We start from the raw sequence: 20285 nt of genomic DNA on the forward strand, positions 1-20285 counted from the left end.
ATTTAACAACTTTGACCCAGAGACCTAACAGATAAAATACTCATATCTTTCATCTAAATCATTATATTTACTTTCCTTTTAGTTTCAAGAAGTTTGAAATACTGGGTTAATCACTTTTATCAATATCATGTGTTCCTATCAACTTTTCCCAAACACCTCCAGTCCTCAGGGATGTACTGCGAATTCTTCTGGCACTTACCATATGAGATATTGAATTAATTTTCTCTTTATGTCCAGTATGCCATATTAGATTATAAGTCCTTTGAGAAGTAAGCTTTATCTTTAAAATTTTTCTTTAAAAAAATTAAAAAAGAATATTTCTTTTTATTTCTAATACCTCATTTCTTCATATAGTGCCCTTTAGCCAATAAGAGCTTAATGAATGTTTGTTGCTAATGATTTATTCACCTACTTCACACATAATATTAGCTATGGATTAAGGCAACATAATCATGATGTTGACTTGCAAGTTTCATCCTGCCTTTCCTACAAATGCAGATGGCTTAGTAGGAGAAGGCCCTAGAAAAGCATTTATTTGTCTTTTAACCTTTATTGATACAACTTCTTTCATCGCAGTAGATATAACAGGCTTGGAATAAGACTCATCTTCTTGAGTTCAAATGTAACCTCAGACATTTACTAGCTGTGTGACCCTGGACAACTCACCTAATTAGTTTACCTCAGTTCCTCATCTGTAAAATGAGCTGGAGACGGAAATAGCAAAGCACTCTAGTATCAAGAAATCAAAAAGTCAAGAAAAGCCCAAATGGGATCATGAAGAGTTAGACATGACAAACAACTGAACAGCATCTTGACTAAATTTGTCCCAGTGGAATGCATTATAGTAGTCCATCATGATGGTCATAGCATCCAAAGCCTCCAGTATCCACATCTGTAAAATAAGGTGGCTAGATTAGGTGACTTCTAAAGGTCTCTTCCTGTTCAAATTCTAGAGCCTCATAAAGGACATGAGGTTTATCTTTAAAAACAAAAACCACCCCAAATGTGAACTAAAAACATTGGGCTTATTCCCATTCTACTACCTGTTCCAGGCATACTTCTAAAATTTATTTTATATATATATGTATATATATTTATAACTAGAGATTATAATAAGACTACAAAAAATTGAGTTCAAATGTGCCCTAATTTGCAATAATTCTGTTCTTTCATAATTTATGACATAATAAAAATGGCCCTAGGATTTGAGCCAGAGATCTAGGTCGAGATTGTTAAGCTATAGAGTCTAGGAAAGTTACTTTCCCTTTGTGGGCCATATTCTCATCTTTATCATGAAGGAAATAGCCTTGATCCTAGGAGATCCCAGTTTTTTAGTTGTACACAACATGGAAAAATATTAATAATGCAGGTTGAGTGAATATAATTATTAATTGCATACAGCTTCAATTCAATTGTATAATTGCTAACATGGTATGTGATACCAGTCGATTAACACAACATTTGTGAAAGACAAGGGGTTAGGGCCTATTGGCCTGCTTAATTATATGTGCTAACTAACTAGATTGATGCTTTAAAGTTCCGCCTATTTCTAAATCCCATGAACTCTAAATCTTCACATATTTGAAAATAATGATAAATATGTAAAGTTTAATGTTATTAGTCACCCCTAGGTTTTTTAATGAGGAAAGCACTTTGTAGCCAATAAAACAGGTCATACATGTGAACTGCAGTGAGAGTCTGGAGTGAAATTGACGAACATTTCAGCCATGTGCCTTTTGAGCAGTGATTCCCAAAGTGGGTGCCACCGCCCCCTGGTGGGTGCTGCAGCAATCCAGGGGAGCGATGATGGCTACAGGTGCATTTATCTTTCCTATTAGTTGCTATTAAAATGTTAGAAAAATTAAGTTCCAGGGGGCTAAGTAATATTTTTTCTGGAAAGGGGGCGGTAGGCCAAAAAAGTTTGGGAACCAAAAGTTTTGAGCAAAGTTGTGAACCACACAAGTCCTCTCCACACAGCCAGGCTGTGAAGAAAAGATTCTTGAAATTACAACTTGTGGGATGCAGCAGAAAGAGCATTGGCTCTGGAATGAGAGGGCCCATCTCTGATGCTTACTACCTTAAGGACATTGATATCTTACATTGTTGGACTTCAGCTTCCTCATCCTTAAAACAAAGGAGTTCTTCAAGGTAGCCTGAATTACTAAGATCTCTTACAACCCTAAATTGATGATCTTGAAACCTGGTTAGGTCTGATAGAAATACATGAGCATGCAAAAGAGCTATGATTTCATCATTATAGGGAGCTTCCCACATGAAGTCCTTCCCTTAAAAGAAGATCCATTCCCTTCTGTGGCTTAATAAATAAGCCCTTGAAGTTGCCTGAAGCATGCGGAGTAGAGTGATTTGCCCAAAGTCATACAGCTGTTATGTTAGAGGAGAAATTTAAGCCTGGGTCTTCCTAACTCTTAGCCCAACACTAACCATTAAACCATTGTTTCACATAGGTGATATAGAAATGAGTACACTGGAAATATAACTAACTAAACTGATACCTTCAATTTATGGTTGTGCTGGTTTCTTTTGAGGATCCTGAAATAATGAATCAAATGTAAATGTAAAGCTTTTGTCCAAATACTCTTATTCAAGTTTATTGTTATGCCTTACAATTTTCATGCGGATTATTTTCTTATAGAAACAAAGGTTCTTAAGTTATATATGACTTATTTTTAGCTGTTAGTTTTCCAAAGTGGCAACTGGATCATGATCAGAAAGGACCCTACTTTTTAGTATGCTAATTACACCATGACTTTTCACCTGTCAGGACTCAATTATTTTAAAACTTTTTAAAATATTTGCTAAACAGCTAAGTGATATCTGGAGAGAAGAAAAAGAAATAACAGAGATGCTTTTCTTTACCCATATCCTTAAAATTACTGGCATGCTAGGGAGAATTTTATGGTCATTCTTTATTTTCTTTATTTGTCATATTAGCTTCAGGTGTTGGATGGTAAATCTCCTTTATGAAAACTAAGACAGTGATAAAGGAAGGAATTGTCTAATTTCAATGAAAATTTCATTCAGTGTCTTTAGCACAGTTAATATTCTACTTCAGGCCAAGGTTTGGAACAAGCCAGACTAAGAACATGTCCCAAAATAGTTGGGTCACCTGATAACTTGATTGACAGCAGTCTAGTACACAACTCTGCATAGCATAGTACATTAAGCTGTAAACATACTGAACTCTGAAAAGTTATATGTGTTTTGATTGTCCACTTGTCACCTTAGTTTGGAGAATCAAACTATTAAAGGGGAACAGTAGCGGTAGCAAGGATTGTTAAAAGTAAGCTGGGAAGGGGACAACTGGGTAGCTTGTGGAATTGAGAGCTAGGCCTAGAGATTGGAGGTCCTAGGTTCAAATCTGGCCTTAGATACTTCCTAGCTGTGTGACCCTGGGCAAGTCACTTAACCCCCATTGCCTAGCCCTTAACATATATATACATAGTATACATAAATACATAGTATTAATTCTAAGACATAAGGTAAGGGTTAAAAAAAAAAGTAAGCTGGGTACAAAGATGAAGATAATTCTCCCTAGAGAAGTATCCATTCCATAGTTGTAAATCTATATAGTAAGAAAATATATTGATTAAAAATTCTGATACATTTTTCAATAGAATTTTAAGTGTTTCAACAGTTAAAGTAATCTGTTTGAACATTGTCATCTAAATATGTTTTAAAGGTATTATTCTGCTCTTTTATTTTCTTATGACTATATTTTTACCACTTCTTTGGTTTTCTGAGCCAAACCATGAAAGTAATCTATTTTTGAGTTCATTATGTCATTGCTGTCTCTTAAAAAAGACATTTTTTAGCTGATATAGAGGCCTTTTTGTACATTATTTTATGCAAACAGCATGGAGTGAAAATACTTTGTATACGTGATGGAATAGTCAAATAGTATGTAGAATATAAATACATGAAAGGTTAAATTTACTTATAAAACTTATTCCTTTTGTAAGATATTGCCTCATATCAACATCATCTATTAATTTATTTTTCTTGTTTTCTTCTCCAGTTGATGGGTATTGAAATTGAAACAAAGTATGGAGGAACAGGAGCTTCATTTTTTTCCTCTATCCTAGCAATAGAGGAATTAGCAAAGGTTGATGCATCTGTATCTGTTTTGTGTGACATCCAGAATACATTAATCAATACATTGATAAGAAAATGTGGAACAGAAGAACAAAAGGCAATCTACTTGACCAGACTGGCTAAAGACACAGTGAGTTGAGAGAATTTTTCAAATAATTAATTCTTTGAAAATTTAAAGTATTTCTGTTGGGGGCAGCTGGGTAGCTCAGTGGATTGAAAGCCAGGCCTAGAGACGGGAGGTCCTAGGTTCAAATCTGGCCTCAGACACTTCCCAGCTGTGTGACCCTGGGCAAGTCACTTGACCCCCATGGCCTACCCTTACCACTCTTCCATCTAAGAGCCAATACACAGAAGTTAAGGGTTAAAAAAATATTTCTTTTGTCTAAAATCAACAAATATTAATAATATATGCATTATATATGAGGGACTTTTAAAAAACTTAAGCAACAATCTAATTTTAAAATCTGAAACATTTTCTCATGATTAAACAGTTTGTTTTCTATGTAAATACCATTTCTAGTTAAATGATTAACTGAAGGAGCTTTCTAAATATGGCCAGTTCTCATTTCATGTAAGGGGACCATCCCACAGAGCTTCCTCTCCCCTTCGTGGGATCTCCTGGTTACCCCACCAAGCCAGAGAAGCTTCAGTACCTTGAACATCTTAGCCTGAACAGCTTCAAAGCTTTATCTGGAGGTCAAGAATGTTGGGAAAATTGATAGGAAAAAAATGTGAAGGAGGATAACCTAGAAGTACCTTTGCAACCTGTATTACAAAAGCAGAGGTCATCAAAACAATTTGATACTGACTAAAAAATAATACAGTGCTTGATCAGTGGTAGATTAAGAAATAATACAAAGTAGTAAATGACCATAATAATCTAGTGTTTTGGAATCCCAGGGTCAAATTTTAGAGGTAAGAACTCTATATTTGCAAAAAATTGCAGAGAAAACTGGAATGAAATTCACAAGAAACAAGGCATAGAGCAATACTTCACCTTGTATATCAAGGTAAAGTCAAATAGATAAATTTTAAAATATAAATATAAGTAAAATAGATAAATTATTTAGACATAAAGGATGATATTAGTAAGTTATGGGAGCATGGAAAAATGTACCTGTCAGATCAGTGAATAAGGTAAGAGTTTATGACCAAAAGAGATTTAGAAGAACAGGGGAAGTAAAATGGATAATTTTGATTAAATGAAAGTAAAAAGGTTTTGTGTAAACCAAACAGCCAAAATTAGAAGGAAAACAAGAAACTGGGGACAACATTTTATAACAAATTTCTCTGAGAAAGACCTTATTTCTTAAACATATGGGGAACTGAACTTAATATATAAAAATAAGAGCCATTCCTCAATTGATAAATAGTCAAATGATATAAACACTTTACAAAAGAAATCAAAGCTACAAATACTAGAGGAGATATGGGAAAATTGGGACACTAATACACTGTTGGTGTAGTTCTGAACTGGTCCATCCATTCTGGAGAACAATGTGGAACTATGCTCAAAGGGCAATAAGACTTTGACCCAGAAATACCCATAATAGGTCTGTTTTCCAAAGAGATCAAAGGAAAGGGAAAAGGACCATTTTTACCAAAATATAGCAGCTCTTTTTGTAGTGGTGAAGAATTGGAATAGAAGGGGTTGCCCATCAATTGGGGAATGGCTAAACAAGTTGTATATAATTGTGATGGAATGCTGTTGTGGCATAATAAATGAGAAGCAGGATTTTCTCAGAAGGCATATAGGAACTCATACAAAATGAAGCAAACTCAGGAGAACATTATGCACAGTAACAGCAATTTTAAGGATGATCAACTGTGAAAGACTTGGCTACTCTGATCTACTGTGATCAAAGCCAATTCCAAAGGACCCATTGATGGAAAATACTATCTACTTCCCGAAAGAACTAATGAATTCTGAATACAGATTGAAGCATACTTTAAAATTTTTCTTTATTGTGTGTGGGATTCCTTTTCAACATGGTTAATAAGGAAATATGTTTTGCCTGATTTCTCATGTATCATCATTATGTTATTTGCTAATTTGGAACTCAAAAAATTTAAAAACAAATAAAAAAGTTTACATTGTAATTGGGAAATAGTTAATGAAGTAAAAGTATATTTTTAAAAGAATAAATTTATAAATATAACAATAAATAGTTGCATTCATTTTTTAAAGTTATCTAAAGATAGCAGTATAAAATAGTGGAAAGAGCACCATTCTGGGAGTCAGAAGGCCTGAATTTCTTCTTAGTTCTGCAACTCATTCACTATGTCACATAGAACAATTCAATAAAATGGGGATATCTATGTGTTCTCTTTACTTTCTTTTACTTTTATCATCTCACTTATAGAACCAAAAAATCTACCTTTTTCTATATAATAGTAAGATCAGTTTTTCCTTGACTCTTCTGTTTCCTAGAAAATGAGCAAAAGTACTTCTTTAAACCTATCATTCCTTAAATTAGGATCATGTCCTTCAAGTTTAATATCACGTTATTTTTTAAAATAGTTCCTAATATGGCATCTTGTGTGGAAAGATAATAACTGTCAAACTAATTTTTGGTAATGTGATTATGGTTTCTTTTTATAACAATTAAAAAATTAAAGTTATCAGCCAGAACTTGGGCTCTACTGGTTTGAAAACCCAGTGTCACCTCCATGCTACAATGAAATGTAGGTAAGGGTAAGACTTCAGTAAAGGATCCCTCATAGGTGACCAAACTAAGTACTGTGTTTAAAATATGTATCTTGGAAACAACTTCCTTCTATTTACATAATGTAGAACTTGGATCTCTACATTCTTACAGATTACAATCCAAATGCTATGCATTTTTAACCTATTGTCAGTCTTTAATAGAGGTTTCACCTAGTATGCTGAGAGCCTTCTCCTTAATCTATTGAAATTAATTGACCAGTTCCTCCACCTTCCACTCACAGTAATTAGATGGTAGTATTTATGCCACTTTTCTGCAGTTCTTTATTGGTAATATATTGGAGCTTACATAATAGGACCATAAAAAATAGTCCTTCATTTTCATGAGAAATCTGGGTTAAAAGCATTGTCTCATTTCCCAAAAATGATCTTGTCTGCTCTCCTCTTGCTGAGTTCTGGGCAGTTGCAGTACCTGTCCAAATATGCATGTTCTTGAGACTCAACTTTTTATGGGTTTCCCATCTGTCTACAATTGGCATTCTCCATCCACTTGATTTCCCCTGTGTGGTCAGTTAGGTCAATTTATTTTGAATGATTATAGATATCTCTAAGGAGGCCCTGCATCATGATATATATATAATGAAACATATATATATGTATATAATAAGTCCAGAATTGTTTGTAAGCAAGGACATCAGAAAACCATGACCCACTTACTTGGTGAAGGCACAAACTTAGGGATGGGTACCTCTTCATTAGCAAGATCTGAGAGGAGTATCCTGACAGCATTATGAATACTTTTAGTGTGGTTCCATCACCCAAGGTCTCAGATACCACCAGCCATGGGAGCCAGCAGTACCGTGCCTTAACTGTGCCTGAGCTCTTCCAGCAGGTCTTTGATGCCAAGAACCTGATGACAGCATGTGACCCTCACCATAGGTGATAATTCACTGTTGCTGCTGTTTTTTGTGGACAGATGTCCATGAAAGAGGTGGATGAGCAAGTGCTCAATGTGCAAAACAAAAACAGCTACTTTGTTGAGTGGATCCCCAACAATGTCAAGACTGCCATCTGTGATATCCCACCCCATGGGCTCAAGATGGCTGTAACCTTCATTGGCAATAGTATTGCCATCCAGGAGCTCTTCAAGCGTGTCTCAGAGCAGTTCACTGCTATGTTCCACCTGAAGGCCTTCCTCTGGTGGTATACAGGAGAGGGGATGGACAAGATAGAGTTCACTGAGGCTGAGAGCAACATGAATGATCTCGTTTCTGAGTATCAGGAGTACCAGGATGCCACTGTTGAAGAGAAAGAAGATTTTGGTGAGGAGGCAGAGGAAGAGGCCTAAAAGAGATACCCTGCGGGGGCAGCTGGGTAGCTCAGTGGATCGAGAGTCAGGCCTAGAGACGGGAGGTCCTAGGTTCAAATCCGGCCTCAGACACTTCCCAGCTGTGTGACCCTGGGCAAGTCACTTGACCCCCATTGCCTACCCTTACCAATCTTCCACCTATAAGTCAATACACACAGAAGTTAAGGGTTTAAAATAAAAAAAAAAAAAAAAAAAAAAAAAAAGAGATACCCTGCCACCTCAGTCTTCTCAACTCTCCCAACATTCCAGGAATCTATTCCCTTGAAGAGAAAGGGAGCAGGGGTAACAGGACAACCCTTTCCCTCCCATCACCAAATCTTTCCTTCATTTTCTTCCATCCTTTCTACTTCTGCAATTTCTATCTTTGGCTTTCTCCCTGCCCCCCACCCCCAGTTCCTAGGTTCATTCTCCCCATCACCCTTTTCCTCCTAAAATTTGCATTTTCTCCTCCATCCTCTTTTTCTCTCCTTTGTGGGTGCTGAGCTCTCTGCCCTCTGTTCTTAACTTATGACCTGTCACTTCAGTAATGCACTCTCTGTCTCTCCACTACAAGTTTTCTCTCCCAGAAGCAGAATGTCGCCAACCCAGAGCCTCAATTTAGGGGCCTTCTGCCCACTGAATAACCTGAATTAAATTGGTGACCAAAAGGAAAGGTCCAGAACTCTTTGGTTTCCCTGGTTTGGAGGAGGGGACCAAGATGTCATATTCTTAGTTGAGAGAGTTCACTTGGTGGGTGTTTAGGGGGAAGGGAAGAAATGGAGTGTTCCATTCCATAAAAGTCTGTTGAGGGGAGCCAGGCTTTTTATTCTAATTACCATTTCCAGGTACTTCCCAACTTGTCCTATTCTGACCTCCAGGTGCCTCTTTCCTTTCTCTCTACTCCCCAGTTGTGGGGAAGTGTTGACAGTATTATTCACACACACACACACACACACACCCAGGCTTGATTTCTGTCCCAAGTGTTCATTTTTCTTTGGAGGAGTCTGTGCCTCACTCTTCCAGGTAGGCTCCCCCCTCAGGTCTTTTCTTCCCCTTGTTTTGGGAACTATGTACTCTTCCGTAGTCTGATAAGTGAAGAGAGAGAATTGCCTGAACTCCCCAAATTCCAGAAAAGTACCTCATTTGTGGAGGATTTCAATTTCCTCTCATCCCCAAAATCAATTCCCTTGAAAAGAAAGGGAGCAGGGATAACAGAACAATCCTTTCCCTTCCATCACCAAATCTTTCCTTCATTTTCTTTTATTCTTTCTACTTCCGCAATTTCTGTCTTTGACTCTTTCCCTGCCCCCTACTTCCTAGGTTTCTGTTTTGTGTTGAACTTGCTGCTTTTTTTTTCATATTGAAAAGATGACATCCCAGAACCTGAAAAAAAAGGAAATGAGGAAAAACAAAAACAATAAAACAAAACAAAAAAGAATATGTTGACTGATGTAGCTTCTTTTGGCTACTTTGTTACAGTAATTGATCTATATTAGATAAACTTACTTAGAAAGTAATGATAATCTGTGTCAGATCTATTCATTTATCCATTTTCCATCTTTTGGCATTAACACCCTATTTGAATAGCTTAAATAGTAGTTTTCCTCAACTCCATTACATTTTTTGGCTATTTTTAATTTTTTCTACTTTGGTAGTTTCTGATCTTTGTTTTTAAAATGAATTGTCTGACTGTAACAAACAGCAAATTCAGTAATAACTTCCACATTTGTAACCAAATTTTCCTGTGTGTTCTAATATAATCAGCTACATTTCTAGTGATTCAAAATTGTAATGTTCACATTATCCAGTTCTTCAGCTTCTTCCTTCCTTCCTTCCTTCTTTCCTTCCTTCCTTCCTTCCTTCCTTCCTTCCTTCCTTCCTTCATTCATTCATTTTAAAACCCTTACCTTCCGTCTTGGAGTCAATACTGTGTATTGGCTCCAAGGCAGAAGAGTGGTAAGGGTTGGCAATGGGGGTCAAGTGACTTGCCCAGGGTCACACAGCTGGGAAGTATCTGAGGCCAGATTTGAACCTAGGACCTCCCGTCTCTAGGCCTGGCTTTCAATCCACTGAGCTACCCAGCTGCCCCCCTTCAGCTCCTTTCTTGAGGAAATTATTCATTTTATATAGCTATGAGGCTTCTGTTTAGTCTTCAAGCTTGTGACCTCATATTTCTTCCTTTTCAGCATATTTTTCACTAACTCTTTATTCCCACTTTTATGTAAAAGTCCACAAATATTAAAGTATTTAATCAAATCATTAATTTTTTAGTCAAAACTATGTTTTCCAGTGCTGTTATGTAGTCACTTCTAATGCAAATTCTTGATCCATTTTCTATAATAATCTGTAGTTATTTTTATTTTGGATTTATCTATTTATTGCTCCTACTAAAGTTGTCATGGATATTTACTATGGTAAGATATGAAAAATATCATCAAACTATTATTTTTAAATAATCTCCACATATTTTAAAAAATGACTAAAATTCAACTTACCAAACTTCTCTTACAAATTTATGTAAAAATATAAATACATCTAAAATTTGAATATGTGTTTTCTTGAACATGTAGATAGGAAGTTTTTGCCTTTCTGAGGCTGAGGCTGGCAGTGATGCATTTTCTTTGAAGACTAAAGCTGAGAAAAAGGGAGACTATTATATCATCAATGGGTCCAAAATGTGGATCAGCAATGCAGAACATGCAGGAGTTTTTCTAGTAATGGCAAATGCTAATCCTGGTTTGGTAAGTTTAAAAATGAAAATTCTGTCTTTCTTTTTTCCCACTGAACCCTGTGGCGGTTATATGGTTTATTCTTAGAGAGGCAGCATCTAGAATTAATAGAAGTAATAACCTTCGAGGTCAGCAAGTCCAACTTCTTTAAATTCAATTGATAAACTCTGAGGCCCATAAAGGTTGGATAATTTGTTAAAGGTAGCATAGGTAGTAAGTAGGAGAACCAGAATTTGAACTAATGACTCCGGATCTAGTATTCTTCCTTTTACTTATAATAGACTGAATAGTGTGTGTTAAAGGCCTTACTCTGTGAACTATGTACCATTTGGCAAGAGAACTCCAGTTTTCTCATCTCTAAAGTTGATTTAGAAATGCCTGCTATTCTAAACTTCGGTTTACAAGGATCAGATGAGTGAACAAATGAAAACCCATTTATTAGTGCTATATGCTAAGCTCTGTGCTAAGTGCTGATTATATATGCAAAACTAGAAACAGTTTCTTAACTAAAGGAGATTATATTTTAATAAGGAGAAAAAACATTTGTAGGGGAATGGTCTCCTGGGCTGTGTATTCTGATTTAGAATGTTAGAAATATGCTGAGGTGAACAAGGGAGTTGTGGCATGACCCAAAAGTGAGGTGAAACATAGCTAGAGCTGTTCTTGCTTGCCATGGACACCTGAGACAATCCCCCAGTTAGGATTCTTTCCCCTGGTAGTAATATGAATAGGTTAACAGCCCTCTAGGTCTTAGTTTCTAGTGTAGACAGCATGAGATGGCTTGAGAGTAATGCAAAGCATGGCTGGAGCCATTCCTAGACAGAATAGGTGTCCGAGGCAGATGATCCATCAACCATTACTCCACAAAGTGGTAGGAAGACACATCTGGGATGTTTGGGAGTCTGGCCCAAGAGAACTGGATTTGGAATCTAGTGTATAACACTGAATGCACCACTCACTCAAGGTTTCACTCTCCACTTTTGTAAAATGATGGGATTTGGACTAGGTGCAATTCAGTGACCTTTCAGCCCAGACTCTTATGATCCTATGACCTCAACACCCTGGAAATCTTGCCACCCATCAGCAAGGAAGATGTGCTAAGTGACAGATTAATGTACCTTTCCATTTCCTGGAGTCCATTTTCTATTTACTGGGAAGATACTTGCCAGCCTTAATTCAGGAAACCTGATTTAGTGGCAGAACCCTGAACTTGGAATTGGGAGACCCAGGTTCAAATTTGTTCTGACACTTACCAGTTGAAAACCAGAAGATAGACACAATTTTCCCGAGTATGATCTTATATTTTCTTTATCTCCCTCACAAGTTTGTGCACCCTGCATACTGAGCCCTATGTTTGGTACAAAAGAGTTACTGGGCCATTTCAGTAACTTGGGTTATCTGTGCAAAGCTACATGCCTGGGCACTGAGTCCCATATAAAATCCAATAATCTTGTCCAAAAGCTTTTTCCTTTTCTGTTCCCTCCTGTTTTGTCAGATCTCTTAAATGCTGAGCCCAGAGTGACACCATAATGAACAGCCTCCATAATAAGCCCTCAGCCCTATAAAAAGTTGCTGATCTAGATTCATCTCTTGTTGTTTTCTACATTTCAAGACACCCCCCCCCATGTGACTGCTGTTCTGTACCACCTGCTTTTCAGCTTCTTTCTATCCTTTTTTGGCACCCATTTCATAAACATTAACAAGTGCATTCTGTATACTGAGCCCTGTGTTTGGTACAAAAGAAGAAAGTCTAATAAAACATAGTCTCTATCTTCTGAAACTTACAGCCCAACTGAGGGAGAAGACATAAGCACTTATCCATGATGCACAATATGACACGATCACTACTTTGGAGAGTTCTAAAATAAATCCTGTTTGAGGTCAATTCCAGTCTTAAAAGGGAAATGCAACCAAAGAAAGATAAGGCAATTAAGTGTCATAGTTCAGAATACACTGCTCTAGAAGTCAGAAGTCCTAAATTAAAATTCAGACTGTCATTTACCGGCTATGGAAATTGGAGGCAGGTCATGTCACCTTTCTGAACTTTGTGCGATTTGCTTTATGTTATTTGCTTTATGTGAACTACATAGCAAACTATCTACATGGTAGTATTTTTAAATTTAGTCGTATTTATACTACTAATCTGAAAATTGATTATAGGGTACAAATTTATACCCTATACTTTCCCAGTATTAATCTCACAAATTCCTTATAATTCAAGACAGACTATTTAAAATAGCATTTAAGGGACTATTTAAGTTAACTTGCTACTTTTAAGAAACAAATACTATAAAAGCAGAGAAAATGTGTTTACAAATTCATAATATGTACTCTTACTTGAAAATTAGGTATCTAAGACACTGTATAGCTTATTTGTCTATTGAAATTCATTCTTTCAACTAACATTTATTTCCTGTTATGTGTGGAACATTGTGCTAGTTGCAGCATACCCTTATTTATTTGGGAGAATGAAAATTGTGAGTTTTTACATTTTTGACTTTTCTATAATTTAACAAAGTAATTTAATGAAAGTCACAAAACTTTAAAATACCTAGTAAATTTAATAAATAAATTTAAATGGCATAATAAAAGAACTAGTAGATGGAATCACTGGACCAATATCATTTGTCTGAAAGACTAAGGAGAACAGAAATAACAGAAGTCTGGTTAAGGAAAACATGCTTCCAGTTTTCCAAAAATGAAAGAGAAATAAATCTACAAACTTGCCCAATGACTCTGACTTCTATTCCTAATAAAATTCTAGAACATATGAAAGAAATGGTCAGTGAACATATCGAAAAGGATGCACTGATCACAAATAACATTAAAAACAGGTCATAAAAGACTAATCTCATTTCTTTTTTTTTTCCAACCAGCTTTATCTGAGGGGAATGCTATAGATATAATTGTATTTTAGCGCAGCATTTGATAGTCTCTCATGCTTTTCTTGTGGAAAAAAATGGAAATATATAAACTAGACAGTATAGGTAGATGAATTTGGAATCGATTGGCTGGCAGAACCCAGAGAGAAGTCCTAAATGGTTCAGTGTTAAGTTGGCAGGAGCTTTATGGTGGAGGAACTTAGGACCAGATAAAGATTTAGATGGCTTGCTTATTAAATAGGAAATGATACCAAGCTGGGAAGGACAGCTAACACACTGGAATGACATGACCTCTGCAAAGAAATCTTGATAGGCCAGAACATTGGGCCAAACCAAATAAAAGAAAATTCAATAGGGACAAATGTATATACATTTGAATTTTTAAAAGGAGCTTTGTAAATTCAAAATCATATGAGGAATAGCTAGATTGCAGCTCCTGTGAAAAAAGATTGGGGGTGAACTTCAAGCTTAGTATAAGTCAAAAGTTTAATATGGTAACCAAAAAATGATAGTATGATTTTTAGCTTCTAGGAATAAGGTTATAATCTCGCTTGCTTTTCTCTGTCCTGATCAGACTGTATCTAGAGTATGGATTCTGGAATGCCATAGTTTAGGCATGACATTGATAAGATGTCCAGAGTATAGTGAAAGACCTAGGAACTGGTTGTGTTTAACCCAGGTGATCACTATCTTTCAAAGATTTGAAGGGCTGTCACCTGGAAAATGGATTTGACTTGTTCTATTTAGACCCTTAGGGCAGAACCTTCTTTTTTCAAATATAGATTGGAACAGATGAATAATGAAGTCTGTTCCAACTCTGAAATTCTGTGAATTATAGTGGTGAAATGCTTCTGGTAACATACTTTTAGTATTAGTGATTTTTTTCAGAGAAAATGAGAGAAGTGATACAATACATGGCAATCATTCTCTCATTGTGATAGTGAAATTGAAGTCTGAATTTCATTAAAGGTTACTACAGAATTTTTTTATTTGAACTCTTTGGATATAAAACTTTAAGAAATCTAAGGTCCTCAATGCTTTTTAAACTTGTTTTCCTAGGGTTATAAAGGAATTACATGTTTCATAATAGATCGTGAATCAGAAGGACTTCATGTAGGGAAGAAAGAAAACAAATTAGGAATCAGAGCATCTTCTACCAATACTGTGATATTTGAGAATGTTAAGGTAGGTATGACCCAATTTTCAGTAAAATCATCATGTGAAAGTAGGCTTTGGCTAGATTTAATAAAAGGCATAATGAAAAAGAATAACTTTGGTAGTAAGGTTTTATTAGGTCAAATAATGTGTATGAATCTCTTGAATAACAATACTTTAATCTGACCCAGAATGTACAATCCTTTAGGATTAAACCATGGGGCAGTAACTTTGGTCCTAACCTACAATTTAGTATCCTGTTTATGGGATAGTTACCAGGATGTGATCCTATATTTTGCTTATAGTTGTGAAAATGCAATGTGCATTAAAATCCATTGCAATGAATACAGTTACAAAACACTTTTCACACAAATAAAGTCAGACCCAGACAATGAACACAGTTACAAAACATTTTTCACACAAAGTCAGACCCAGACAATAAACACAGTTACAAAACACTTTTCACACAAAAGTCAGACCTAAACAAGGAAAAATATTAATTGCTCATGGATAGGCTAAGCCAATATAATAAAAATGACAAGCCTACCTAAATTAATTTGCCTTTTCAGTGCCATACCAATCAAACTACCCAAAAATGTATTCCTTAGAACTAGAAAAAAATAACAAAAAAATTATCTTGAAGAACAAAAGGCCAAGAATATCAAGGGAATCTTTAAAAAAAAAATGAAGGAAAGGGGCCTAACCATACCTGATTTTCAAACTATGCTATAAAGCAGTAATCTTCAAAACAGTCTGGTACTGGCCAAGAAATAGAGTAATAAATCAATGGAATAGATTAGGTAATCAAAACACAGTAGTTAATGCCTATAGTAACTTAGTGTTCAATAAACCCAAAGATCCAAGTTTTGGGAGGAAGAACTCATTATTTGGCAAGACTACTGGGAAAACTGGAAAATCGTATGGCATAAACTAGGTATAGACCAATATCTTACACCATACACCATGATAAAATCAAAATAGATTCTTCATGTAGAAATAAAGGGTGACACCATAAACAGATTGGGGAACATGGAAAGTTTACATGTCATATTTATGAATAAGAGGAGAATATATGACCAAACAAGACATAGAGAATGTTATGATAAGTAAAGATGATAATTTTGATTCCATTAAATTTAAAAGTTCTTTGTACAAATAAAAAACCAATGCAACCAAGATTAAAAGGAAAACAATAAATTGGATAAAAAATTTTTACCAAGTATCTCTGACAAAGGCTTCATTTCTCAAATACATAGAAAACTGAGCCAGATTTGTAAGAATACAAAGCATTCCCCAATTGAAAAATGATCAAAGGATATGAACAGCCATTTCTCAGAGGAAGATATTAAAACTATCTATAGTCATATGAGAAAATGCTCCAAATTACTATTGATTAAAGAAATGCCAATTAAGACAACTCTGAGATCACCTCAAATCTATAAGATTGTCTAACATGACCAAAAAGAAAAATGATAAATGTCGGAGGAGATGTGGGAAATAGGGACACTAATACATTGAACCTGGTGCCATATTGCTCTCCAGAATGGTTGTATCAGTTTACAGCTCCTCCAACAAAAGGCTACAAAATCATACATACTCTTTGACCTTATATAATACCACTAATTGAGTCTGTATCACAAGGAAATCAAAGATAAGGGGAAAGGACCCAAATGTACAAAATATTTGTAGCAGTTCTTTTGGTAGTAGCAAAGAATTGGAAGCTAAAAGTTGTCCCTCAGTTGGGGAATTGCTGAACAAGTTGTAGTATATGATTGTAATGGAATTCTGTTGCACCATAAGAAATGAAGAACAGGATGCATTCAGAAAAGCCTGGAGAGACTTATGTGAACTGATGCAAATAAAAGTGAGTAGAACCAGGAGAACAGCAAAGCAAGTTTCCAAGATAACCACAGGGGACTCATAATTAAAAAAATGCTATCCATAGCCAAAAAGGGAACTTTTGGAGTCTGATTTCAGATCAAAGCATGATATCTTCTACTTTATTTCCTTATTTCCTTCATGAGATTTTTTATTATATGTGTGATATGTCTTTTATGACATGAGCAAAACAAATATGTATTGCATGAAAGAACTAGTATAACCTATATCAGGCTATTTATTACCTTGGAGGGGGATAAGAGGAGGGAGGAAGAAAATCTGAACCTTAAAATGTCAGAAAACAATTGTCAGAAATTGTTTACTTGTAAATGAAAAAGTAATTTTTTAAAAATTCATTGCAGCATTATCATAAAGGACCATAAGGTGGCAATGTTATGCTATGAAAGTTTTGCCCTTTTCTCTATAAAAGTCACTAAAGGAGTTAGACTTCATTGAAAGTGAAATAAAATCTTTTATTCCCCATTCGCATTCAAAAGCTAATGAATAAAATATTTTAGATGTATCTCTCTGTGTTGCAGAAATCTAAAAATAATTGTTTTTTATATATGTGGTCCTAAATAGATTTTTTTGTTATTGTTGATTAGTGATCCTCTAAAGAAAAGTTTCTAGCTCTTGCTTTCTTATGTATTCATTCTGATATTCAATGCTTAATTAAATTTTAGCAAGCATTTCATCATTTATTATGCACATGAGAATAATACAAAAATATGAAGTAAGGAGTGATGTATTCATTTTTATGTACAAAATCCAAAAAAAATATTGAATAATACTTCCTCCCAACATCCATATATATATATATATATATAAATTATAAATATCCTGGGATTTAGAGATAAGTCTAATTCAAACCTTTCATTCTATGGATGAAGAAACTAAGGCCCAGAGAGAGAATAAATCCTATTGGAGAGCCTCTCATACTATAAATATATTTGTATTTCTTATATTATAAAAAGGGTGTGTTGTGTAACTAGAGAAAATAAAATTTTAAAAATGAAATATTTTTTTCTTTAGGTGCCAGAAACCAATATCCTAGGACAGCTGGGCCACGGGTACAAATATGCCATTGGAATGCTTAATGAAGGCAGAATAGGAATTGCTGCACAGGTGAGTAGCACCCTCTGATGTTCAAACTTAGATCATCTGCTTTTGAATCAGTGAAGCTATAGCAGTTTAAAAAGCTGTAAGACCAGGAACTATTGTCAAGTTAAACTTTTAGAAAAGCTTATGGCCACTAGATGTCACACTTCCTTTACATAATGGAAAGAAAATGACTAGTTAAAAGAGAATCCCTTTTTAAAATTAAGGGCAAGAAAGCAGAAATATCCAGAGGAAAAAAACATTGACTCAGTACTAGCAGTTTTTCTCCATTTTAAAAGCTCTGAATACTAGAATCTATATTGGGACCTATAAAATATATTCTAAAATTAAACATGATTTAAGCAAACCTTTTCAAAACATGAAATTCTTTTTTTTCATGAATTTCTTTCTAAAGATCCTTTTAAACAAGGAATCAGAAGGTCAAGTATGAATAATATCAGCTATGTTAGGATATGGTGCTAGATATCACTAGACCTCTGCAACTCTCAAGCTAACTACTTTACTTTTAAGAAGTTTTAACAAGAACAGGTTGAACCTTTTCTTTTATATGGACAAATGAAGTAAAATCAGAATTGAATAAGCATGTAAAAATATCAATACTTTTTAAAATTTGATCACTTTTGCCCCTAGGAATTCTTTTCTTTTTTCTTCTTTGGTTCAGACCTATAGAAGTCTTCAATGTGAAAAGATCTTTCAATAGTTCTTCAACTTAAACAATTCTCTCATTTCCCAATGTAAATTGCCAGGCAACTAACTGCTACTTATAATCTTAAAAGAGTTGTCTGGGATACTGAGGGGCTAAGTGCCTCGAGGTCATGCAAACAGAATGTCAAAAGTAAGACATGAATCCAAGCTCCTCTAATTCCAAGGCTGCTTCTCTATATATCTACCCCAATATACCTCCTCAAAATTCCTGACATGAGATGGCTATTTTTCTCAGTTAAGGAAATGAATCTTCCCTTGATCGTCTATTCCAGAATCTCCTTAAAATATAAATCAAGGAATATAGTAACCATAAAGATTTTTTGAAACAAATTCTTTTCTCCAGTGAGGTCAAGGGAGTCACTACATTTGGACCCTAACACACCTGATAAGCTTCATGAAGAAACAGAAATGAAACTAAAGAAAAAATGGAGGGAAAAAGCTAAACTAGAGTAAATATACACAGGAAAGATTCATGCTGTGGGCAACACTGCTTTGAGGGTGTTAAGCTATTCTCAAAGCAGTCAAAAGAAGGGAATATTCTCAAGATGGAGAAAAATATTAGATCTATCACTAGAATGAAGACTAATGACTATTTGTCTTCTTTCTCATATTTACCAAATTTTATAAGAATAATCTACATTCTCATTGAGACCATCTTTGAAGGCATGAGAAGGGAAGAAGCAAGATTTTGCAAATAATATTCTTTACACCAAGTTGACTGAAGAATACAGTATGCCATTAGGTTAATTGGAGAGTATAGAATATATTTGATTCAATAGAACAGATGCCACCTTAAAGGCTCTTCTTCAAAGAAGAGACCTCATGCATATTTGAAAGTCAGACAAAATTAGTCAAACAGCAGACACTTATAAGTACCTACTAAGTGCCAAATATTATGTGAGATACTAGAGATGCCAGTGCTAAAATGAAATAATCTCAAATGGCTTATATTGTAATGGGGGAGAAAATATGTACATATATCAGGACATACAAATTGTATGAAAAATGAATATTAGGTAGTTTTAGTAGGAAGAGTACAAGGATCTGTGAGATCAGAAAAGCCTTCATGTAAAGAGGGTGGTACTTGAAATGAGTGTCAAAAGAAACCAGGGATTCCAAGAGGTCTGGATAAGGAGGATTAGGGTATGCCAAACAGAAGAGACAGCCAGTAAAAAGGTATAGAGGTAGGAGATATGTAATGTCTTCTCAGCCAAATAGTAAATAATATATATTATGATCTATATCATAATGGATGGGAATAAATGGAATGGAATGGGAATGAATAAAATTGAGGGATCCAGGTTGTAAAGTACTTTAAATGCCAAACAGGAGATTATATTTGATTCTAGGAAAATAAGAGTCTCTAGAATTCCTTGAAAGATATAATAGCAGAAAGAACTTTGAGATAGTACAGTACAGAGAAAAGTAGGCTGAATTTGGAGTTAGATGGTCTGGGTTCAAATTCTAGCTCTGCTATTCCCCATATAACTTAGAGTAAATCACCTAACTTCTCTGGGTCTTAGTCTCATCTATAAAAAAAAGGAGTTTGAACAAAATGAACTTTAGGGTCCATTTCAACACTAATCTGTGATCCTTTTATGACCTGCTGACCATAAATAACAAGTGGAATATAAAACGGGAAGATGTAGGCTTCTGGGGCATTTTCATTGCCATATGGCATGTCTTTTCCT

The 20285-nt window shown here is 35.1% G+C and overlaps 2 protein-coding genes across 3 annotated transcripts in view; both read left to right on the forward strand.

Annotated features, from left to right (window-relative positions):
- The window catches only part of ACADSB (acyl-CoA dehydrogenase short/branched chain), a 72789-nt gene that overhangs the window by 21362 nt on the left and 31142 nt on the right, over positions 1–20285 (forward strand). For both annotated transcript variants that reach the window (XM_044665661.1, XM_044665660.1), the window contains exons 4-7: positions 4037–4243; positions 10697–10867; positions 14797–14922; positions 17803–17895. In XM_044665661.1, coding sequence (XP_044521596.1) covers positions 4037–4243; positions 10697–10867; positions 14797–14922; positions 17803–17895 — 597 coding nt within the window. The remainder of the gene's footprint in view (positions 1–4036; positions 4244–10696; positions 10868–14796; positions 14923–17802; positions 17896–20285) is intronic.
- Positions 7162–8142, forward strand: LOC123238206 (tubulin beta chain-like). The gene is given in 1 exon segment (XM_044665662.1): positions 7162–8142. A coding segment is annotated over 1 exon segment (558 nt). The 5' UTR covers positions 7162–7568; the 3' UTR covers positions 8127–8142.

This window comes from Gracilinanus agilis, chromosome 2, assembly GCF_016433145.1.
Source record: "Gracilinanus agilis isolate LMUSP501 chromosome 2, AgileGrace, whole genome shotgun sequence".
In the NCBI taxonomy this organism is placed as follows: domain Eukaryota; kingdom Metazoa; phylum Chordata; class Mammalia; order Didelphimorphia; family Didelphidae; genus Gracilinanus; species Gracilinanus agilis.